At 38.7% G+C, this 25,479-nt stretch overlaps 1 protein-coding gene and 1 long non-coding RNA gene across 5 annotated transcripts in view; both read right to left on the bottom strand.

Moving 5' to 3' along the window:
* The window catches only part of LOC129418107 (uncharacterized), a 34,296-nt gene that overhangs the window by 7,074 nt on the left and 1,743 nt on the right, over positions 1 to 25,479 (bottom strand). Inside the window, exons 4-6 of one of the 4 annotated variants that reach the window (XM_073869312.1) lie at positions 25,377 to 25,457; positions 22,799 to 22,898; positions 22,250 to 22,519 (exon numbers count right to left, since the gene is read on the bottom strand). In XM_073869312.1, the coding sequence (XP_073725413.1) occupies positions 22,802 to 22,898; positions 25,377 to 25,457 (178 nt within the window). In that variant the 3' untranslated portion in view covers positions 22,250 to 22,519; positions 22,799 to 22,801. Of the gene's footprint in view, positions 1 to 3,091; positions 3,171 to 3,376; positions 3,505 to 22,249; positions 22,520 to 22,798; positions 22,899 to 25,376; positions 25,458 to 25,479 lie in introns of those variants that run through there. The other 3 variants (XM_055173027.2, XM_055173026.2, XM_073869313.1) reach the window with 3 other exon arrangements.
* Positions 7,425 to 10,654, bottom strand: LOC129417457 (uncharacterized). The gene is made up of 4 exons (XR_008635772.2): positions 10,530 to 10,654; positions 10,273 to 10,351; positions 9,613 to 9,715; positions 7,425 to 7,681 (listed from the first exon to the last, which is right to left on the bottom strand). It is a non-coding gene; the product is annotated as an uncharacterized lncRNA (long non-coding RNA).

Below are 25,479 nucleotides of genomic sequence, written 5' to 3'. Positions count from 1 at the left end.
CTGAGTTTTCTGAGGCAGTTAATAACTTTAGGCTAACTTATGTGCTAGCTAACCTGCTGCAACAGTTAGATGGAAACTTTCTTGAAAACACATTGTTTGAAATGCGTGAGCCATGTATTAACAAAACCAGTTACATTATTCAGCATGCGGATCCTGCTCACATCACTCACAGCCGTACTCCACAGCAGTGTAGAAAGTTTTTAAAACCTCTTAAAGAAATTTCACCTCAGGATCGCGTTCCAGCAAACCTCCTGCAGACGGCCGCGCGCTCTACACCTGCGCAGTAGCCTACGCATGTACCGTATTTTCCGGACTATAAGTCGCTCCTGAGTATAAGTCGCATCAGTCAAAAAATGCATCATGAAGAGGAAAAAACATATATAAGTCGCACTGGACTATAAGTCGCATTTATTTAGAAAATTATTATTCTTTTGGGGGCATTTTGTTTGTTCAGTCTTTCTCCGTTGTCTTTAATTTAATGTTTCAGTTAACAGTTTTTTTCAGGGTTAGGCTACAGGAGCAATAGCGCCCTCTCATAGCTGTAGACAGTAATGTTTTCCTTTGGTTCATGTTAGTCAGTATGAATTAATTTTGACATAAGTCGCACCTGACTATAAGTCGCAGGACCAACCAAACTATGAAAAAAAGTGCGACTTACAGTCCGGAAAATACGGTAGTCGTCTTTTGCTTTAGTGGGAGCTGATATCTGCTGTTGTTTCATTCTGGTTTGCCATTGCATAAATTATATTTGGCTAAAATACTTGTGTTTACACATGTTGCAAAGTTTTATTCTACCAATGATAACACCTATTAAAAAAAACAAATAGCGTGAGGCTTTGTGGTCATTAGGCTATTGTGTCATTTGAAATAAAAGAGTTTCAGAGTCAAGCATATCCAGGGCCGCCTTAACCTAATGTGAGGCCCCGGGGCTAAGAGGTTTTGTAGGCCCCCCTTCCCCTCGATTTATAGTCTCTTTTTTAAAGTGTAATATCTAGGTAATCTACATCACAAAATGCATTCGTTTCTTTCGAGACATACAACAGTGAGTTTTCCCTCTTCGAGCCAGAAAACACCATAATATTGTTATTAACATATCACTGAGCCCACTTGAGCATAAACACAAGACACTTTATTTAACAACCACACACAGCAACTTGTGGTGATAATAAAACCAAAATGTGTGAAAGTTTATATGTTTATAAGCTTTATGTTTATATAATTTTTGGAATATAATTTGCAGAAAATTGCCACTCACTAACTAAATGCTCACCACAGTTTTAAAAATATAATAAGTTAAAGTTAGTTTTAAAGTGAAAATGCATTAATAATAACAAAAGATAAGTCTTTATAGACAGAATCTTGTTAAATGCATTAATGATAACAAAAGATAAGTCTTTATAGACAGAATCTTGTTTTTTTATCAGTTATTTATTTTGTAGGCTACTGAAGATATAGTGCATTGTATAGTATTTATGCATACATAAGCATGTAAAACGACCAAGTATGAATATGCACAAGACAGACAGGGAACATACCTGTATATAAGATCTTTAGATAATGAGATTATAATGGTGCTATCAGGGGATGATCATTTGAGATGGTTTTGTCGCTCTTTACTTTCTAAGACTTGCACCTTTACCGTTGCGTCTCTTTCTCGTCTTTCTACCAACAGATGTGTGTACTGTGAGCTGACGTCGCGTCAAACTACATCGCTCCAGCTGCGCACGCGTCACTGATATAAACGCGAGTAAACTTAAACTTTATAACAACTAACAGCATTATGTGCGGGAACTCCATTCTTAATTTAGCGGCACAGTTTCTGATGCACGGGTCAGAGACTTCTGCATGCCAGAGACTCAGCTGAACCAGCACAGAACGAACGAGCGAGCGCGCGCACGAAAGAGAGAGAGAGAGACCTGCACCTCACTAGTGCTTATTATGAAATTTCAGAAATTACTCTTTCATTTGTTGGTGGATTATTTCCCGTTTCTCTGTCACACTCAGTCTAACGTGCAGGAATGTCAAGTTAACAACGCGCACTTAATTACATTACGCAGAATAAAAAATATGTTACGTCTGACATTTTATTTCACGTTAAGTTACAACGGACCAATCAGCAGCCATGTAACGTGCAATTAGAGGGATTGACAGAAAACCCGACAAGTTACAAAACAATATGACATTTTCAGCTCGTCATGAACGCAAACTTGGGAGGCCCTTGAACTTGGGAGGCCCCTGCATGGGCTTCAGCCCAGGTAAGCCCGTGCATTAAGGCGGCCTTGAGCATATCCGATTGCAAAGCACCATTTCAAATATGTCCGCAAATGAGTTACCTGGTAAATAGGGAATAAGTTGCTATTTTTATTGTACTTGCCTTAAAAAAAAGATAACCACCTTGGACTTTTGTTATTAAAAGCAAGTAATATAGGCTACTAAAATAAAAGTGATGTGCTGTTATATTTATTTGCCAATGTGGCTTGTAGACATCGACTGTAAACAACATTCAGTAGTCAATCTGAAAAATTCACAATAAAATCATAAAAAAAAAACAATTTCACCATAGACTTGACTAAGTCATACATACTACGTAATATTACAATAGGTACCCTGTAGTTATAAAATACTTAGAGTATAAATAATTTATAATTCTTCATATTCTTAACCCCTTATTACCCCAAACGTAACATATTGTTCCCTTATACCTACAAGTACGTACTGTAAAGGTACCCTGTTGTTACAAATAGGTAAATTTGGTTTAATTACGCGGTACTTTGCGGGTCGTAAAATAAAGTGTTACCCAAATATCTTACAAATTGTACCTTTCATTGACAAGATAACTCATCAATGGCAGGGAAAGAGTTGTGCTTTTGGTGGGCATCTCACAGACTTCCTGTGGCCAACCTGGTTCCCGTGGGCACCACGTTGGAGACCACTGTTATAGAGTATCTGCACTTATCCCACCCCTAAAACGTACTCAGTACAATGTATTAAATGTCTTTTCTTATGTTAGTACTACATGCATTTAAAGACATAAAGTGGGACCCAAAATATAAATATTATTAGCACACATTAAACACAAACTTTTTGTTACCTTCATCCGTAGGTTCTATATCGGGAGAGAAGCAGCCGTTACAGTAGAGCACTACTGTGGCCAACACAAACAGTTTGAGCTAAAAGTGAGAACAGACAGAATCAGATATTAACAAAGAGATTGTTGTTACAAACAAATATAAAATAGCATGCAAATAATTAATGCATAATGCATACACAGAACCATTCCTAACTGTATCTATGCATACAGTTTTCTTTAACCTTTAATATGTTATCCTTAAGAAATCCTTTTAAAACTCCAATATGAACGATAAAATGCAGTTACCATGTTGTGCTGAGATGTACCGAGCAATGTGATATGCAAGACAAGATAAAGTTCGATTAAACACTGTAATAATATATTTTATGTGTGTGTGTGTGTGTGTTTTTATGTCAATAACCACCACCACCCCTTAAGTTGTCTAAAGAGATGTATTTGTGCACTCATGTGATGTTTGTTAGTAGAAGTTAATGATGATTGATTGTGACAGATATTTAATTAAGCCTATGTAAATATACTGTAATGAAGAACATCTTAAAGGTCACGTTCTTCCTGATACCATTTTTTAAACCGTAGTTAGTGTGTAATGTTGCTATAATAGCAGCATGAATAATACCTGTAAAATGATAAAGCTCAAAGTTCACTGCCAGGCGAAATATTTTCTTCAATAGAATTCCTCTTTAAAAGCCTACAACGAACGGTCGGTTTGGACTACAGCTCTCTATTTCCTGCTTTAATGACGTCAGTAAAACAGTTCGTTGACTAAACTCCGCCCACAGGAATACATCAGTCACCAGCTTTGGCTCAAACGGCTCTGCTAAGCTAAGCTGCTATCGAATCACAACACACTAAACAAACTACACAATCAGAACTCGATAGTATTTCTGAGGGAGGGACTTCACATAACAAGGAAGACATCAGCCTGTTTTGAGGACAGTGAAAACAGCGCTATACAGATAAGTCAATTGTGTGAAAAATACCGCGTTTTTTTTACACGTGAAACATGAACACATGTTATATTGCGCACTGTAAACACAATCAAAGCTTCAAAATCACAGACAGGACGGGAGCTTTAATGTTTCTCTTAGGTTAAGAGATGTTGAGTGCCTAGTTTTTAAGTTTTGCTTAATTAGTAACTTGTGAGTTAAACATATTAAAGGTCCTGTTCTTTCTGTGTTTTTAAAGCTTTTAAAGTGCACAATATAACATGTTCATGTTTCACGTGTAAAAAACGCAGTATTTTTCACACAGTTTATCTGTATAGCGTTGTTTTCACTGTCCTAAAAACGGGCTGATGTCTTCCTTGTTCTACGAAGTCCCTCGGAAATACGTAATGAGATCTGTTTGTGTAGTTTGTTTAGTGTGTTGTGATTCGACAGCAGCTTAGCTTAGCAGCCGTTTAAGCCAAAGCTGGTGACTGATGTATTTCTGTGGGCGGAGTTTAGTCAAAAATGTGCCATTTTTGGGTGTGTCATTTAACAGGCAAATGAGCTGATCTCAGCACTAAATGGCAGTGCCGTGGTTCTATAGTACATATTAAAGGGGCAGTATTATCCTCTGTGACATCACAAGGGGAGTCAAATTTCAATTATCTATTTTTTCAAATGCTGGCAGAGAATGGTTTACCAAAACTAAGTTACTGGGTTGATCTTTTTCACATTTTCTAGGTTGATAGAAACATTGGGGATGCAATTATAGCACTTAAACATGAAAAAAGTCTCATGTTTTCATGATATGTCATCTTTAAGTACTGTTGGGATTACAGAATGGACACATTTTTATGCTATAATTTTTTATGGAAGCCTAATGGAAATCCAGCAATTTAAATAAAACAAAAATGTTACATTTGTTTTAAACATGCAGTAGATGTTAAATACACTTGCTACATCAGCTAATGCCAGAACGTAAACACTCACACAGAGTGAAAGTCATTCAGAATTAACACACCCTGAATTACAAACATTAAAGTCTAGATTAAATATACAAAATTCTGTCATTTATAATAACTCTCATAAGTCAAATTTACAGTGCATACAATAAAGTCATCAGTGGGAATGTATTTGGATGTTTAAATATTAAAATAATGTTTGCTTTTTATATTACATGTTTTATTCATGTTATCTTATGTTAATCAAAATTGAGCTAATAGTTTAATCTGGATTAAACAAGTCAAGCACACTGTCAAATACTCATGAAATGTATTAAGTATACTTATACAGTACATCACGCACATACAAAAAACTTTTATTATTCTAGTCAAATAATCTTGATTATTATAATAATAATTTAAAACTTAAATTACATTTCATACACATACAGTACAGTAGTGTTTTGAAAAACATTCATCTTAATGGTAAAAGAATGCTGCAACTCCCTTTTAATAAAGGCATTAAATATTGGGAATTAACAGTAATACTAATGGAAATTTTGGCAAAACATTAACAAATTTAAATTTCTTCCTGGAATCACATGAAAAAAAAGATTTACAGCATATAAAATGCAAACTGTTAGTAGCAACATGTCAAAATTAGTAAAACAAATATTATATCAAAAACTGTCTTATAATAAGACATTTAGTTTAAACCATTAAACAAAACATATTAAATTACACAGTATAGTGCAGTATAGTATATTATAGTATACAGTATTATTTTTCTGAGTTTTAATTACAAAGAATTTATTATAAAATAATGCATTTTATAAAATGTCATTAAAGGATTATTCCATTTTCTTAAAATAAAATCCAAATAATTTACTCACCACATAATTTACTTTTTCTTTGTTCAGTTGAGAAGAAATTATGTTTTTTTTAAGAAAACATTCCAGGATTTTTCTCACAGGACCAGAGGTAGACCAGAAGTTGTGATTTAAAAGTGCATATTTTTTATTTTTCTTGACAAAAATGACAATCGTTTTGCTAGATAAGACCCTTATGCCTCCTTTTGAAATCGTTTAGAGTCCTTTGAAACTGCAATTTTAAACTGCATCAAATCTGTTGAGTGTTGGGGTCCATTAAAGTCCATTAAAGAGCACCTATTATGAGATACACGTTTTTAAACATCCTTTTGTGTGTATGTGTGTATTAGTACATGCTAATGATATTCAAAAAGTACATACCTCAAAGAAAACAATGATGTGAGTTGTCGTCTCTAACGTTCTAGGACTACAAAAAACAGTTGGATTGTAGGCAACAGTTTACTTCCTGGGATTGGTGACGTAGACTATTATAGTTCAGCCCTCTTTGCTTGGGTACGCCCTCGAAAACGGGGGTGAAGAGCGCTGAAGTGATTGGAAATGGTGGAGGTTGGGAGTCCCTGTTTTGAGTGTGCTTGTAAACTCTTGTTTGATCGTTTAAGCGATTAAATATGTCTTTAGATGCGAGGGCAAAATAGCACTTTATTGCCTTCCACAGAGAACATCAGGAAACAGTGGTTAGAATTTATGTTTAATACGGTTCTGGCACAATCTAGTCAGAAGTTGTTTATATGTTCACGGCATTTTCACAATGACTGCTTCATGAACTGTAACAAATTTGAAGCTGAATTTGCACGACGTCTCCTACTGAAAGTTGGATAACCGTGCACTTCTGGATCACAGGCTGTAAGTACCAATGTTTATTATTTAGCTTTTACGTTACCAGAGCTTAACGTTATGTGCGTGTAGAATGAGCTTGCAAGCTAATTTTTTTGTGTTGTAATTACATAAACAACGTACCATATTTACCCACGTGTATGTTGAAATATGCAGACTATCAGTTGTTTTTATGGTTTTAACATTTTAGATGTTGATTTAGACGTGTTTACAAACTTGCTAAGTTACCAGCTAAACTGTTACCAGTAAACTTTGTTCTCATGATCAAACTCAAGAAACTCTCAATACAGATGATTTGTTTATATGTATTTTACTGTTGTATTTATTTAAAGCTTTCTTAGATTTTGAAACGAAGTAAACACATCATGTGTGTTGCTAATGTTGGGGGCATGTACTAATGCAAACGTACGTACTGTCTTGGCGCTCGTTAAGTAAGTAGGTACTCATTGAAATTCAGTACCTACTCAGTAAGTATGCGATTTCAGATTCAGCCTTTCGTGGGACTAGTCATATGCGCTGTGACGAAACACTATCGAGCTGAAAATAGCCAGGATGGTATGGTATTTAATATGACGCGGATTGTGTTCGCAAGGAGAAAGGAAGTCATTTACACCCAGGATGCTAAGAGAGTTGGTAAATTATGATCATTTTAATTTTTAAATGCTTTTTCATACTGTAGGTACATTGCAACAATTAGGTTTAACAGAATCTTTTTTCATAAAGGCACAAACAAACACAAATGTGCATTGCTGACATTTTATTTTCTCTGATTGTGGCAAGAACAAATAATCAATCTAATAATCTGTAATATCAGAGCAAAATATTTACCTTTATGTTTAATATGTATTATGTTTGATATATTACACTGTATTTTCACAAAAACACAATGTATGGTCAAACATGTATATTACTTTTATTTCAAAACTTATGTAATCATGTAAAAGAAATTAAATCAATCCCTCCAGAATCGTTTTTCATCCTCAGGATCCCTCCTCTTATCTGTTCCAACACATAAAATAAAAATTAAAATGATATCTTGAAATTATATTGGGAAAAAATATGTATATGCTGTATAACAATATTTTATGACATACAGTTAATCGATGGTTATAAAAACTATAATAAAGGTTCACTCTTTGATCAACCATTTGTGTTACTGTATATATCAGCTCATCAGGAGTGCTACAAACAATATGTTTTGGCAGGTTTATATGATGTTTCTGTGTTAATAACATTGTAAAAGAAATGTAATTTAAAAACAAAATCTATTGAAATTATGTAATGTAAAAACTGAACCAAAGGGATTGAATACGTCACACTGTAAAACTCAAACTACAGTTCACTTTAGTAAAATTACATATAATCCATAAACACTCACAAACCACTAAACCCGCCCCATTTCAATTTAAGATAAAAAATAAAAAAATACATTTCCCAGCAAATTCTCAGCAAAACAGAAGCTTTAAATACTATACTGCACTCAGAAGTGGGTAGGGTGACCACCTGCTAATAAGCCCAAGGGGGGACAAGGGGTATGTTTCAATGTGGGACAATGTGGGACACTCCCCGGCGCAGTGGTGCACCCAACCCACGGGCAGACTTATTTATAGTGGTTTACCCATTTCTTGCACATACCACCCATAGATGTGTACATATCTATCGTACCAGCTTACACTGCAAAAATTCTTTTCAAGAAAAAAAATTCTTAGTGTTTTTGTCTTGATTTCAGTAAAAATATTTAAAACTTCTTAAATTAATATGCTTTTTCTTGATGAGCAAAACGACCCAAGAATATAAGTCTAGTTTTTCGACCAAAAATATCAAATTTAAGTGATTTTGTGCATAAAACAAGCAAAAAAAATCTGCCAATGGGGTAAGGAAAAACTCTTGAACATTTTCTCTTAAACACTAAATTCAAGAAAAAGTAATTGGCAGATTTTTTTTGCTTGATTTATGCACAAAATCACCTAATTTTTATATTTTTAATCTAAAGACTAGACTTATTTTCTTGGGTCGTTTTGCTCATCAAGAAAAAGCATCCCAATTTAAGAATTTCTAGACACTTTTACTAAAAACAAGACAAAAATAGCCTACTAAGAATTTTTTTTCTTGAAAATAATTTTTTGCAGTGTACATGGCATATTAATAATGCCCTATTCCCCTAAACATGATGTATGCTCATGAATAGACCAACTAATGTGTATATTTTTCTAAATAAAGATTAATAATATTTTGAACATTCAATGAATTGACAGATGCACTTTCACTTACGATGTACTTATTATTATTTTATTTATTTTTCATTACAATTTATTCACTTTAAATAAATTAATATAAAATTATAGGATTAACACGAATTGTAGTTGCTCAACAACACTGGAACAGTTAAAAGAACCTCTTAACTCACAACTCCAGAGGTTCACGGAACGAGAAGGGGGAGGAAGGATGATGAACTTGCATGTTAGTAAAGGCAGGCGCAGGGAAAAAACTGTTCAGGGTTCTGGGGACATATTATGGACTTCCAGCCACAAATATTTATTTTCCCAGTCTTTCTAGTACCCACACCTTCTCTTTATAAGTGATGATGGCGGTGCAGAGTCAGACTTTTTCAAATTGGGAAGCGCGCATCTAAAAGGAATTCACGTGTTACTGGGGTAACAGTAACGTGCGAGTAGCGAGTGGCGAGCGAGCCGGAACTGTCAAGTAATGTTTGTTTGGCTGCCTGGGGCTCGAGGATTTTTTTTTGAGCAAGCATTGATTATGCGTGACACGGTCTCAATTTGCGGAACGCATGAATTGTGCTTCAAACGCTGTGCGCGCACGCGCTACGCGGGACGGGTGGTCACCCTAGAAGTGGGCCATATTTAATAGTCATAATTTAAAAGTGTCAACAATAACGATGTGCACACAAGTATATGACGCTAATGTACCTTGGGCAACAGATGGGCCCTGTGGTCCCACATACACAGATGTCAGTTCCATCCACCCAGGAAGAGTCAAACACGTGGACAGTTCCATCCACGTCAATACATCCTGAAGAATCAATAGGAATGTTTTTAACTTAAATCTCATAAACAATACTGTCCCACTTTTTTATTAGGTGTCTTTAACTACTATGTACTTGCATAAGACTGTAAGCAAGGGCTACCACATTGGATAAAACGATCTGGAGGGCTACTTTTTTATATAGTCTACTTAAAACCTTTTTGTTTTACTTGTTGATTTTATTTTATTGTGCTTGTTGAAATGTTTTATCATTGTTTAAAATGTTAACATACATAAAAGAAGCCAAGCTAATATAAAAAAATATGTAATAAATAAATATTACAATTAAGGCTATTAATAGAATGTGCTTTGGCGGGCAACTCACAGACTCCGTGCGGGCAACCTGGGCACCATATTGGATAACACTTATAGAGTGTCTGCATTTTTTATATTTTGACCCTTATCGCACCCCTAAAATGTACTCACATTTATAATGTATTAAATGTCTTTTCTTATATACAGTAAGTAACATGTATCGAAAGACATAAAGTGGGACACAAAATATAAACATTATTAACACACATTAAACACAATCTTTTTGTTACCTTGATCCGTGACATCTAGACGGGGAGAGTAGCAGCCATTACAGTAGAGCACTACTGTGGCCAACAAAAGCAGTTTGAGCTAAAAGTGAGAACAAACAGAATCAGATATTAACAAAGAGATTGTTGTTACAAATATAAATAATTATTGAATAATGCATACACAGAACTATTCCTAAGTATATCTATGCATACAGTTTTCTTTATACTTTAATATTTTATCCTTAAGAAATCCAATATGAACCATAAAATGCAGTTACCATGTTGTGCTGAGATGTACCGAGCAATATGATATGCAAGATGAAGTTCGATTAAACACAGTGATTTAAGAACTATTCACATAACCCTTTTCTCACTCTCTCTCTCTCTATATATATATATATTTTGTGTGGGCGTGTGTGTGTTTATGTATATAACCACCACCACCCCTTTAACTGTCTTAAGTTGTCTAATGAGATGTAATGTTCTTCTTGTGTTTGTGCACTCATGTGATGTTTGTTAGTAGAAGTGAATAATTATTGATTGTGAAAGATCTTAAATTATGTAAATATACTGTTATGAACAACATCTTAATGTTTCTTTTAGGTTTAGAGATGTTGAGTGACTAGATTTTAAGAAACCAGATACGCAAAAGTTTTGCTTAATTAGTAACTTGTGAGTTAAACATATTAAGGGGGCATTCTGAAGAAAGTACAAAATGTATCTCGACTTAAACTTGGTCCAAACATGGTAAGCATGGTTTAATGGAGTCTGAAAAGAGCACAATGATATAACGTCACTACGACGTCACGTCGTGACCGACGAATTGGGAATCCCTACCAAAGCGCCACTGAAGCTGAACCCTCCGACTCTCCTCTTTAAGGGAACGGAAATGGGGTTGAAGCAGAGGCCGGTCACTACTTGTTCCTTAACCCACGATAGTGACTAGGCGAACTGGGAAGCGAACTCGTCAGGCAGGACTAAGATCGCTGCGGAAGAAAAACCCTCTAGGGGTCTACCACTAAGGTGGTGGATAAAAAGACACGAGGTCTATAAAAAATACACTCTCTTAGCAACACTAGAGAGGCGCGGAACGAACTCCGCTAAGGGAAACATGGTAAATCAGAAACTTTCCATGGAAATACTCACAAAGAAACCACTAGGGGGCGCAATGTGGGCGCTAGCCTCACCCAGATAGTCAAGGATACGTCTAGTGAGAGGCTGGCAGCCGATGCTCCGCAACATCGGCCACCAAGCGGTGGAGAAGACAAAAAACTGTTTTTTGTAACGCTTTTGCCCCGATGGCCTTCCATAATGGTGCGGTTTTTGCGCAGCCAAAAAGAAAGGCTCCAAGCCGACACAGGAGCCGTTCCTCGATGTTCTCACTGATCTGACGAGAGAACTCGAGAGGATACCGGTTCAACACGAACACTGTAGAATCTAGTGAACGTATGTCGCCCAGCCAGCAGCTCTACAAATATCTGAAAGCGAGGAACCACGAGCCAAAGCCCAAGATGAAGCCACGCTTCTGGTTAAATGGGCTCTCAAACCAAAAGGGCAAGGAATGCCCTGTTTCTCATAAGCCAAGGCGATTGTGTCTACAATCCAATGAGACATCCTCTGTTTAGTGACAGCTTTCCCTTTCTGCTGACCACCGTAACAGACAAAGAGCTGTTCTGAGGTCCGAAAGCTTTGAGTGCGATCCACATACACACGTAGTGCACGTACAGGACATAGCAAAGCCATAGCTGGGTCTGCCTCCGAAGGCAGCGCTTGTAAGTTCACCACCTGATCTCTAAAGGGAGTGGTGGGAACTTTAGGCACGTAGCCCGGCCGGGGTCTACTATTTCATAGTGAGAAACTTGACGCTCACCGTCAGCAGAGGCTCGAAAGGGCAGTGCTGAAGGGCTTTCAGCACTATGGACAAGTCCCAAGGAGGAATAGAGGGAGGCGCGAAGGATTCAGCCTCCGTGCCCCTCTTAAAAACCTAATGACCAGATCGTGCTGACCCACAGATCTACCGTCTATGGGTGCGTGATGCGCGGATATTGCCGCGATATTTACTTTAATAGTAGATGGTGACAGCCTCTTCTCCAAGCAGTGCTGGAGATATGAAAGCACAATACTGATCGAGCATTCTCGGGGGTCCTCTCGTTGAGAGGTACACCAAACAACAAACAGGTTCCATTTCAGCGTATACGCCTGTCTCATAGACGGCACTCGCGCTGCAGCGATGGTGTTAGATACCACCTGGGGTAAACCACCTAAAACCTCCGCGCCCCGTCCAAAGACCACACATGGGGGTTCCACAGATCGGGGCGAGGGTGCCATAATGTGCCAGGGAGGGACTGTCGCGAGGAGAGTGAACTCTGTAAAACCAATTCCTAGTTGTCCGGAACGGCGCAACTAATAGAATGCGCTCCTCGTCCTCCCTGACTTTGCACAGTGTCTGCGCAATAAAGCTTACTGGGGGAAACCCCGCGGCCAGCTGTGTGCCAGTGCATCCACGCCGAGTGTTCCTTCGGATAATGAATAAAACAGGCGACAATGGGTTGTCTCTGAAGAAGCAAACAGATCTAACTGCGCTCTGCCGAAACATTTCCAAATCAGCTGAACCGACCGGGGGTGGAGTCGCCACTCGCCGGAGCGCGCTGCTCGTGAGAGCGCGACTGCCGCTGTGTTCAACGACCCCGACATTGTGAATGGCACGAAGAGACCTCAGATACTTCTGACTCCAGAGGAGGAGATGACGGGCTAGATGTGACAGGTGACGAGAGCGCAGACCGCCTTGGCGATAGATATACGCTACAGCCGCAGTGTTGTCGGTGCACACTACATCTTAAGCATCAAATCACGTTGATGAAACGGACGAGCGCAAGATATACAGTGCACAGCTCGAGGCAATTTATGCCAATGTTGCTGGAATGTCGACCAGACCCCCGAAGCGACGAGCCCACCCTACGTGGCTCCCCACCCCGTTGTAGAGGCATCTTTGCCAACAATAGCATGCCTGGAGACCTATCTCAGTGGCATCCGCACCCTGAGAAACGCTGGGTCTCACCACGGGGTGAAAGTGTGATGGCATCTCGATGTAATTATAATACTGTGAAAGCCGGTGAGCCACGCTCTCCTCGGGACTCGGTCATAAAGCCAACACTGAAGCGGTCTCATATGGAGCAGCCCGAGCGGTGTCACAGCCGCAGCTACTGCCATATGCCCCAGAAGTTTCTAAAATTATTTCAGTGGAACCACAACCGTGCCTTTAAATGTTTAGGCAAGTCAGAATTGACTGAACACGCGCTTCTATGAGACGTGTTGTTAAATAGACCAAATCCCGTTACATTCCGAGAAAAGAGATTCTCTGCACGGGGCAAAGTTTACTCTTTCCCCAGTAGACCTGAAGACCGAGACGAGCGGGGTGTTTAAGTACACAATCTATGTGTGTGCACAGCATCTGACGAAACTGAGCTATTATGAGCCAATACGCCAAAACGCAAACACCGCTCTCTCTCTCAGGGGCTGCAGTGCGCCCTCCGCAACTTTCGTGAAGACACAGGGAGAGAGAGAGAAAGCCCGAACGGTGAGACTTTGTACTGATATGCCCACCCCTCGAACACAAAGCGGAGAAACGGCCTGTGTCGGGGAAGTATGGAGACATGAAAGTACACGTCCTTCAGGTCGGTGGCTGCAAACCAATCTTGTGGGCGGATGAATTGAAATATGCTCCTCTGCGTCAACATTTTGAACAGCATTCTGTGAATGTGAATTCTCGATACAGTACGCAGATCTAGGATCGGACGCAACCCGCCACTCTTCTTGGGTACAATGAAGTAAGGGCTGTAAAGCCTCGACTTTATCTCGGCTGGAGGGACCGGCTCGATCGCGTCCTTCGCCAATAGGACAGCAATCTTCCGCACGCAGTACGTGCGCATCGGCAGGCTTCACCGTGGTGAAGCCTGAATATTTGGGAGGTAGCCGGGCAAATTGAATGCATAACCGAGACGGATCGTGCGTAAAAGCCAACGCGACGGGCTGGGAAGCTCTTCCCAGGCCCCCAGATACCGAGCGAGAGGAAATTAACGGCACGATATGTGTACCCGTGACGAGCGGAGACGGGGAACTCAACGACGCGTGCTCTTTGGCCGCATTGTGAGATGTTGTGTGTAATGAAACACTCACCCGAAACCGCTGATGGATGCTGAGCAATCCGAAACTCCTATATGCCTCCGGTGATCTGGAGAAAGAAGAGGAATTCGCTCTTTGAGGTTAGTGGGTGCCGATTGAAGTCGGCGGAACACAAAACGAAACCAAGGATTCCCCACCCGGCCCTCCTCCGGGGTGGGGGGGGGGAATGATGCTTTCACCATCTCCTGAAGAGCGATCCTCTCCATCTTCAGATCGCCCGACTCAGAGCCGCTAAGTTTCATTTTCCACCTCTGTAGCGGGTTGAGTGGGCGGGTGTACTGCTTACGACAGGTTCCTCAGAGCTGCCGGGATGAAGGAACAAAAAAAGCCGTAGCAGGACGCCCTCGGCGAAAAGCAGACCAATATACTGACGTAACGGAGGGGGCAGCTAAGCTCCTACGTGGCATGATGCCTCAATCTGCTCTAAAGCGGCCGATCATTGTTGGACACTCTCAGCCGCGTCGCCGAAATGGCTGGTCTAAAATGGAACATTAGGACGATTATTAACGACCTACTTAATGCCCGCAAGACACAACCAGAGATGGCGTTCCTGGACCACCGGGGGTGGGCATAGCACGTCCGGCGGCCTGTGGGGTGAACCCAGTCGCTCGTAGCGCCAGGTCAGAGCCACACAGGATTCTTTAGTTGCCGGACCGTGACCTCACCTGTGCAGATCCTTCAGTGCCTTAGCCTGGCGGACCTGCATCACGCCATGGCGCGCACGGCAGAGGCCGCCTCTCACAAGCCCGTGGGTCTGTGAGGGGAGGGAGGCTGGTCTCTTGGAGCAGCATAACCCTAAGCGGCCCCGCCGTCAGGAGAGGTGAGAGGTGATGGCTGAACGATCGGTTCCGGGAGGAAAACGAGTTTTCCACGACCGTGTCAACCAACATGCACCCCGGGAAGAAAGGCACAGAAGGTTGGGGCTGTTCTTGCAGTCCTGAAGTGCCAATCATCTAGGCGGGACGGAGCGGTGGGGGAGGAGCTCTCCGCTCCACACAGACCGTCTCCGCGCTCCCGAGCGTACATGGCCGCCACTCGGGGTCAAGCACGGGAGGCCCCTACCCAACCCGAAGGCGGGAGTGGGTCCGAGTCGGCGACCGAAAAGACGACCCCCTCTCCGATGCTGTGACAGACATAGAACCAGCTAACCGATTCAGCACCGTTTATACGGAGATAAGATTTCCGGAGTTTTGCCACCGCACCTTTAACGGGGCTCCGCAACGGAAAAACGGGGGTGACGTTCCCGGAGGTACGAAACCCATCTCCGCCATCATTGTCATTAAATACCTGTGCGGCGCCGGCAGATCCAATTATCTGCATGCCAAGTTCATTGGCGTTTTAAAGGTTTCTCGAAGCAGATAGGTCACCCGCGAAGCGGTTCCCAATTCGTCGGTCACGACATGACGTCGTAGTGACCGTCTGAAAGGGAACAGGTAGTTTAAGTTACTGTTGGGATCACAGAATGGACACTTAAAACATTTTCATGCGTTAATTTTTTATAGAAGCCTAATTGATGTTTAGCAATAATTTTAATAAAATATTACATTTGTTTTGAACATGCATCTGAGGTTAAATACACTTCAGCAGCTAATGCCAGACCGTAAACACTCACGCGGAGCGAAAGTCATTCAGAATCAACACAACCTGAATTACAAACATTAAAGTCTAGATTAAATAGACAAAATTATGTCATTTATAATAACTCTCATAAGTCAAAGTCATCAGTGGGAATTTATTGGGATGTTTAAATATTAAAATAATGTTTGCTTTTTATATTTCATGTTTTATTCATGTTATCTTATGTTAATCAAAATTGAGCTAATAGTTTAATTATGATTAAACAAGTCAAGGACACAATGAAATACTCATGAAATGTATTAAGTATACTTATAAAGTACATCACGCACATACAAAAGTGCTTGCTTATAAACCTTTATCATTCCAGAATAATCTTATGATTTTATAAACAATTTAAAACTTAAATTACATTCCATGTACACATACAGTAGTGTTTTGAAAAACATTCATCTTAATGGTAAAAAAATGCTGCAACTCCCTTTTAATAAAGGCATTAAATATTGGCAATTAACAGTAATACTAATGCAATTTTTGGCAAAACATTAACAAATTTAAATCTCTTTCTGGAATCACACGAAAAAAGACTTACAGCATATAAAATGCAAACTGTTAGTAGCAACATGTCAAAATTAGTAAAACAAATATTATATCAAATACTATTTAATAAGACATTTAGTTTGAACCATTAAGTATCCAGATCTAATAAATGGCATCAGAGCAATTAATACTGAGGTATTAGTATAAAATAACTAAACAATCATTAGACCAACATTTGTATCTTTTCCTCACCCCATTATCTTATACTGCAAGGGTTTACATATGAGATACTGTGCTTAACCGTTTGACATCATTCTGATGCTGTGCATTTTAATTGATGACTTCTGAAATCTGCTTTAAAGAAAGTCAAAGAAAACTTCAATATTGCTAAATTAAGTAGTCCGAATGCTTTATAGACTAGTAAACAGGCAGACATGGTCAACAACAAGTTAAAGCCACCAAAAAACCCAAACTTCAGATATAAAGTGTAATCGCCGACAGGGGTTTCAAACAAGTGAACAGGTGCAAATAAATAAATAAATGTAACGTGGGTGCTTTAAACAAAGCAAAAGAGAGTTGAATCCATAAGCAAAAAGAGGTTTATTAAAGTAATTCCCAAAAGGGCAAGCAAACACATCCAAAAGGGGCAATCCAAAACGTAATCCAATAACAGGCAATAGGTCAGAAATGTAGGACACCAGCTTTGACCCCAAAAGACATTTACATTTAGTCATTTAGTAGACGCTTTTATCCAAAGCGACTTACAAATGAAACAATGGAAGCAATCAAATCAAGAAAAGAGCAGCCGTGCATAAGCGCTCTCGGTTAACCTAACGTAGAACATGAAGTCAATTTTTTTTTTATAAAATACGTATATGGATAGAGTAAAGTGAAAAATAAGAAAAGCAATAAGTTCTTGTATTAGAGGATCAGGTGTTGACATAAGAGATGTGTCTTTTTAGTCGATTCTTGGTGCGATGGGGTGCAGAGCTAGTGATCATCATAAAAGTACTATGAAATATAAAAGTACTATACAAGTAAATTAAAATGTCGTTGAAAAGGAAACACTGATACTGAAACAGAACAATATGAAACATTATTTACCAGAAAACACTGAAGAATAAAATTACAATTAGGTTATTTGTTGTACAGAAGTGTTTTTGTGTTGTATAGTTTAGTTTAGTTTAGTTTAGTTTAGTTTAGTTTAGTTTAGTTTAGTTTAGTTTAGTTTAGTTTAGTTTAGTTTAGTTTAGTTACAGTGTTTGGCTTCTGTCTTTTGAATTTTGTTGTATGCTCAAGGCACAAAATATACAGTGATCAGCACAAACAGTGTATTTCTATGTTGCAAGTCAACCAATATTTAATATCCAGCAATACGGGCTGCTGGGATATTTTAACTTCACAAACAAAGCGATTGCATGAGAAAAAAAGCAAACTATAAATCCAGCAACCCTAGTTGATGAGAAACATTTTCTCATACACGTTTCAGCCCCTAGGGTAAAAGGCCTATAATAAAACGGGCAATTCTGGTTCTTCATTCTGATAAATGTTGTTGAGTCATCTCATCAATAAAGATAAAATTCTCCCTGAGGAGTTTCTAACTCAAATTCATATTTCCGCTATCCACTGGGTGGTGATCTTACCCAACTTAAACACTGACACATTCACTCAACACTAAAAACAGCGTGTTTTGATCAGGCTCTGAATCTGATCTCTTACAAAAGTTATTCACAAAAATGGAATTATCTCCATTGAAGGTCTCCTGCCCTTTTGAATAAAGGAGGTTTGTAAAGAACATTCCACACTGGTTTTGTTGAATCAATGATCTCTAATATGTCTCTCCATACATTGTCACTTCTGTTTTTTAGCTCATCACATTCCTTCTTCAATAAGGGGTTGGTAAAGTTTGATATGATAAAATCAGGTGTAATACTTATATCTGAAAAAAAATCTTCACAATCCGGAGTTATACATTTCTTGTTGTATTCCTCGAGTAAAGTTCTTTCTTGTGAACTCAAGGCCCAATACAGTTTGTCCAGAAACCGTTTAGTGAATTGTACAGACCTTACCTTTAAAAGTTCTGAAACCATTTCTACATCTTTAAAATCAGGTCCTGCAAGTACAACAAATCCTTAAGGCCTGGTATTTCTTCACCAGAAACATCAAGACACGACCCACACACAATGGGCTCTTCAAGAAGCCAGTACAGGGACATTGATGGTTCCATCCATTGATGTTCAAACAGGCTCCATATTTTAAAGAGGCTTCGGTTGAAAACAGGAACTTTTTTAAGATCAAGCTTTTTAAAGACATTAAAAACAAAACAGAGTCCAGGCCAAGTCCACTTACTCTGCGTAGAATGCACTGGGCCTGTGGTCTCCATACCAGTCTTTAAGATCCCAGCAGAAATTTCTGCAAAAACTGAAGGTGATAAGCAGCACATCTACTTGCCAAATGCACTAGGCCTTGGCCTCCATCTTCTTTGGCTAAAAACAGGACACTTTGGGGGATTCAATTTCTGCTTGAATTTTAGATAAAAAACCAACAGGAGGGTCAACACATGCAAGTCTATGCCACAGGGAGGAAGCCGCTAGGTAATTGATAATAAGTGTGCGTCTTCTGAAAGACAGCTGGGGAGGCCTATCACTTTACCTTGCCTAAAAAACACCAAGGTATTTTAAACCAACTCTTTGCCATAAAAGGCCTCCTGGTAGATCGGGATTTCCTCCCTCCCAGTTTCCAGTCAATAGGGCATCACTTTTATTCCAATTTAAAGTCATTGACAATTTGTTGTAGCTTTCAAACATCATTGCTATCATTTATAAAGATAATAACATCATCACCGTAAGCGGATAAATAAAAAGTGGTGTTACACTGTGGCAATGTCAATGCCCTTTAACTTATTTTGTAGCATAAAAAGCAGGGGTTCTATAGCCAGGGCATATAAAATTCCAGACATGGCACAACCTTGTCTGACCCCTCTCTGTGCTTTAAAGGGGGTACACAAGCCACCATTTATTTTGATCACACTCTCAATTTCACAGTACATCATTCTGATCAAATCTATAAAACTGTGATTGATCCCAAAAGCTTGTAATGTATACCACAAATAAAGGTGTTCAACCCGATCAAAGGCCTTCTCTTGATTGAGGGAGATTATACCAATGTTAACACTGAATAGTTTCGAGACTTCCAACACATCTCTGAGTAGAGTAATGTTATCAAAAATGTATCTGTTTGGTATACAATAAGTCTGACTGTGGTGTATTACCTCTCCTACTACTTTACTCAATCTTGTTGCCAAGGCTTTGGACAGTATTTTGTAATCTGTACTCAACAGAGAGACAGGCCTCCAGTTTTTAATGTTTTGTAGATCACCTTTTTTGGGCAATAGAGTGATAACTGCCCTTCTGCAACTAAGTGGAAGAAACCTTTTGATCAGGCTTTCATTAAACACTGCTGAAAGATCATCTCCTAGAATAGGCTAGAACGTTTTGTAAAATTTCAAAGGGTAGCTTGTCAATTCCAGGCCATTTTCCATTCTCCATACTCATCAAAGCTACGTCGAGTTCGTCTACTGTTAAGGGTAATTTTAAAAATCCATTACTTTCTTCACCAAGCTTTGGCAGGCCTTCAAAAAAACTGCTAGCAGCCAATATCTTTTCTTCAATCAATTCAGCCGTATATAGTTCTTTATAAAAATGTACAGCAACTTCTCTTATCTCGGTGGTCTTAGTTAATTCCTGCCCTGTATCAGAAACCAAGAAATGAATTATTCTGTTTTGAATGTTTTTCTTCTCCAGGTCAAAGAAAAATTTAGAGGGTGCGTCCATTTGTGAAACATTCTTAAAGCAAGTGCGAACTAGCGCCCCCTGTGCTTTAATGCCAAATAAGTTTTCTTTGATGTAAGGGCTTCAATGTGTTCCCTTTCCCTTAGATGCAGGCAAACTGAGCAAATCATCTTAGTCTCTAAGGTGTGCAGTGATTGAGTTATTTCTCTTGTGAAATTACTGGCAAAATTTCTATTTAATTTTTATTTTTCCACAGTCCCACCACTGTTGTAGAAAGCTATATAGATACTTTTGTTGTTTGAGGACATCCCTCAAAAAAGTTAAAGAGTCTTTAATGTTTTTTTTATCATTTAGAGTTAAAAAAAGTTTGTGGCACTCAGCTAAATATTTCTACCTGTCATCCTGGCAAAGATCTTCTACATACACAAGCTGACCTTTAAATACAGACACTACAAGAGATGGATGACCCAAGACGTGGATGAACAAATCAACATGACAACTAATTTGACTTCTGATTTTCCAAGAAATAGAATCTATCTTTATTTATTATTCACACCATTCCAGCATTCAGGGCTCGACATGAAGGCTTGTCCGGGAATAGTATGTCCAAAACCTCAGTATAAGTAAAAGGGTAGGTGAGAATTACCGGGATTTTGGACAATTTTTTCGCGAGATTCAGAGGCACGTGTACTTAAGTATCGTCCGAAACTGCCTACACTGTAAAAAAATTCCGTAGAAATTGCAGCTGAGTTGCCGGTAATTTACCGTAGATTTAAATTTATGTTATTTACCGGCAACATTTTGTTCAAAGTTAAATGAACATTTAACATTTACAAGTCTTTGTCTTTACAGAGTAAAACTAAAAAACAGCATCAAGCAAAACATTCTGGGAAACAAAATCTGAAGCAAAAAACAGAAAAAGGTTGATGATGATTTCTGGTTCCCAGAATGCTTTGCATGAGGCTGTTATTGTATAGTTTTATTCTGTAAAGATAAAGACTTGTTAATATTTAAAATTTATTTAACTTTGAACAAACTCTTGCCAGTAAATAACATAAATGTAAATCTACGGTAAATTACCGGCAACCCAGCTGCAATAACATTGAAATTTTTACGGACTTTTTTTACAGTGTACTCACTGAAAATTTAGTAGGGTAAACAGTACGTGAACAGAGTAGTATGTCCAAATCCTCAGTATTCATAAAATTAGTAGGCGAGAAATCCCAGAATGCCCTACTGAGTTCGCCCAGATTTGGAAGCAAGCATCGCTTTGACACTTCTATCCCAGCTTTCCCAGCTGATTCATGAAAATAAAGCTGTAGAATTGTCACAGCTGTGTTGAGATGGCAGTAAATATGTGATAGTTTGTTAGAAAAATAAATTTGAATAAAGTTTTGTTTCATATGGTATTCAATTACGTTTTCTTTTATTGTGATGTTTTTTTTATTCCTTTTTTATTCATGTTTCCTGTTGTTTTAAATAAATAAAAGAGCATCAATGATTCACTAAAGTGTAATCACTTGTCATCTGACAATACATGTTAAATTACAGTCTGCTTGTTTTACTTATTTTTGTACACTGAAAAATGATGTGTAATATAATATCTGTAACACTGACAGAGACCGTAGTAGAGTTGTCAAGTTACTGATGCAATCAGGTGTTAGTGCACCTGTCCCTCATACACACGCATATGTTTTCATGCCTGTTATTAGGTGTGTTCCAGTTCATGCACCGCTGCAAAAACCAACAAGTGGATGACATCAAAGTACCGTGAGAGCGATTTCTAAGAGAGTTGGTAAATTATGATCATTTTAATTTTTAGATGCTTTTTCAAATGTACTGTAGGTATACATTGCATCAATAAGGTCTAACAGAATTATTTTTCATAAAGGCACAAACAAACACAAATGTGCATTGCTGACATTTTATTTTCTCTGATTGTGGCAAGAACAAATAATCAATCTAATAATCTGTAATATCAGAGCAAAATATTTACCTTTATGTTTAATATGTATTATGTTTGATATATCATATCACATTTTTTCACAAAAACACAATGTATGGTCAAACATATTACTTTTATTTCACTTGTATTTATTTTGAAACTTATGTGATCATGTAAAAGAAATGAAATCAATCCCTCCAGAATCGTTTTTCATCCTCAGGATCCCTCCTCTTTTCTGTTCCAACACATAAAATTAAATTAAAATATCATCTTATATATCTTCTTGAAATTATATTGGGAAAAACTATGTATACGCTGTATAACAATCTTTTATGACATACAGTTAATCGACTTATGGTTATAATAACTATAATAAAGGTTCACTCTTTGATCAACCATTTGTGTTACTGTATATACTTCACATTTAAAAATTTAAACTAGCAAAATACAGTAGGGTTATTGCTTTAGAATGGTGAGACCCATAATATTTTAGAAAAACTGAAAACCAACTTACCACCTACTTATCTTCAGTGCCACCACCAAGGGCAGCAGCAACGGCAGCGGCGGCGGCAATATCATACTCGTTGGAGTTTTCCCCATCTTCATTACTGTTACTAAAACATAAATGTTTTGTGAGATTTATAAAGTGTTTCTGTGCTATCGACAGTTGGAAATTGTATTTTCTAGAAATTGTATTATAACAAATTCAGCATCAAAGTGCAAATCTATATTTCTAATTTTTTCTGTTCTACTGTTGTGTTAGTCTGAATCCTCAACCCATGCCATGTGTTATCTTTGTAGTAAATATTCTGCTGGGCTTTAGCCTGTATCACCTGGGAGCCAGCTGAAGCCCGCATTAAGTTCAAGTCATCGCTGCGTGCATACAAATCGGCCACTGGCTCTGCGCCGGCATTCCTACAATCTCTCTTACAAATCTACACCCACCCAAAACCCTGCGGCCAGCAAATAAGCCATGTTGTACATTCAAGGGCACAAAGTTACTCCCCAGTATATATTCTAATTTCTAATCAGGCAATCACATGGCAGCAACTCAAAATGTCAGAGTGTCAGAATGGGGAAGAAAGGTGATTTAAGTGACTTTGAACGTGGCATGGTTGTTGGTGCCAGACGGGCTGGTCTGAGTCTTTCAGAAACTGGTGATCTACTGGGATTTTCACGCACAACCATAGGGTTTACAGAGAATGGTCCGAAAAAGAAAATATCCAGTGAGCGGCAGTTCTGTGGGTGCAAATGCCTTGTTGATGCCAGAGGTCAGAGGAGAATGGCCAGATTGGTTCGAGCTGATAGAAAGGCAACAGTAACCACTTGTCACAACCGAGGTATGCAGAAGAGCATCTCTGGTCGCACAACACATCGAACATTGAGGCGGATGGGCTACAGCAGCAGAAGACCACACCGGGTGCCACTCCTGACAGCTAAGAACAGGAAACTGAGGCTACAATTCGCACAGGCTCACCAAAATTAAACAATAAAAGATTGGAAAAATGTTGCCTGGTCTGATGAGTCTCGATTGTCTGGGGGATCTTTTCTTGGCACACTTTGGTCCCATTAGTACCAATTGAGCATCGTGTCAATGCCACAGCCTACCTGAGCATTGTTTCTGACCATGTCCATCCCTTTATGACTGCAGTGTACCCATCTTCTGATGGCTACTTCCAGCAAGATAACGTGTCATGTCATAAAGTGCGAATCATCTCAGACTGGTTTCTTGAACATGAAAATGAGTTCACTGTACTAAAATGGCCTCCACAGTCACCAGATCTCAACCCAATAGAGCACCTTTGGAATGTGGTGGAACATGAGATTTGCATCATGAATGTTCAGCAACAAATCTGCAGCAACTGCGTGATGTTATCATGTCAATATGGACCAAAATGTCTGAGGAATAGTACCTTGTTCCTTGTTGAATCTATGCCACGAAGGATTAAGGCAGTTCTGAAGGCAAAGGGGGTCAAACCCGGTACTAGTAAGGTGTACATAATAAAGTGACCGGTAAGTGTGTGTGTGTGTGTGTGTGTGTGTGTGTGTGTGTGTATATATGTATATATATAGTTTTTTCATCGTTAATGTTAATCTGCATGTAAACCCCTCGTTTAAAGAGCTGAACCATAACTTCATGTTGCCATGACATGCGTGTCCTCACTGTGACATGCCCCTTACGGCATTGGTTCTGCATCTTTGCGTTCACACTGAAGCCTGTCTATCAATTTTACGGGTATTTCCTGGGACTAAAGTGCTGTGTGAATGAGGTTACAGACTCCTGACCTCAACCCAATAGAACATCTTTGGGATGAATTAGCGCAGAGGCTACGAGCGAGGCCTTCTTGTCCAACAACAGTGTCTGACCTAACAAATGTGGTTTTGTCAACCAAAATGGTCAAAAATTCCCATAAATTCACACATTCCTAAACCTTGTAGAAAGTCTTCCAAGAAGAGTTGAAGCTGTTATAGTTGAAAAGGGTGGGTTAACTGCACATTAGTGTCCCTAAGAAATTATTGCTTCTCTAAGATAAATTGCTTTGTAAGTAAATTGGAATAAAAGTCTCTGCTAAACGTTAATGTAATTCACTTTGTGTATATTACTATTTTTACTTCCCACATGTGGCAGGTAAGATGTAATGCACTGTCTGTCTAATGCTTCTTATGTGGGTTGTATTAATCCAGCTGTTACAATACAAAAGTCAGGTCTAACACATAAACATGCAAACACAAATGACATTTCTGACATTTAATTTTCTCTCAGGGTGAGAGATTATATAGTGCTATTAAGCAAATATACATTTCAAATTTTCATCAGGTGTATATTAGTGAGGCTTACTGTAAAAAAATGTCTGTAGGGCAATAATTGGGATATTGCATTAGTAGTGCTATTAAGAAAATGTGCATTTATAATATATAATAATATAATATATATTTATGGTATACAACATAAATGTAAGCTATAATGTACGTGTCAAATTTTGCAATAGCTTCAGAACTGCTCCTGTAAACACAAATGTTTTAGCAGATTTATATGCACTAAAACATTCAAAACTAAGATTACAAGATGCAATAATTCATAATCAACTTACTCGTCACTGTCTTCCTCGAATAGTTCTGAGTCATCAAAACTCTCGTCATCCTGCTCAAAGTTAATCTTATCTTCAGGAGTGCTACAAACAATATGGTTTGGCA

This window comes from Misgurnus anguillicaudatus, chromosome 7, assembly GCF_027580225.2.
Source record: "Misgurnus anguillicaudatus chromosome 7, ASM2758022v2, whole genome shotgun sequence".
Taxonomy (NCBI): Eukaryota; Metazoa; Chordata; class Actinopteri; order Cypriniformes; family Cobitidae; genus Misgurnus; species Misgurnus anguillicaudatus.
The sequence above is the reverse complement of the archived record's forward strand: the minus strand, read 5'-3'. Positions and strand labels throughout refer to the sequence as shown.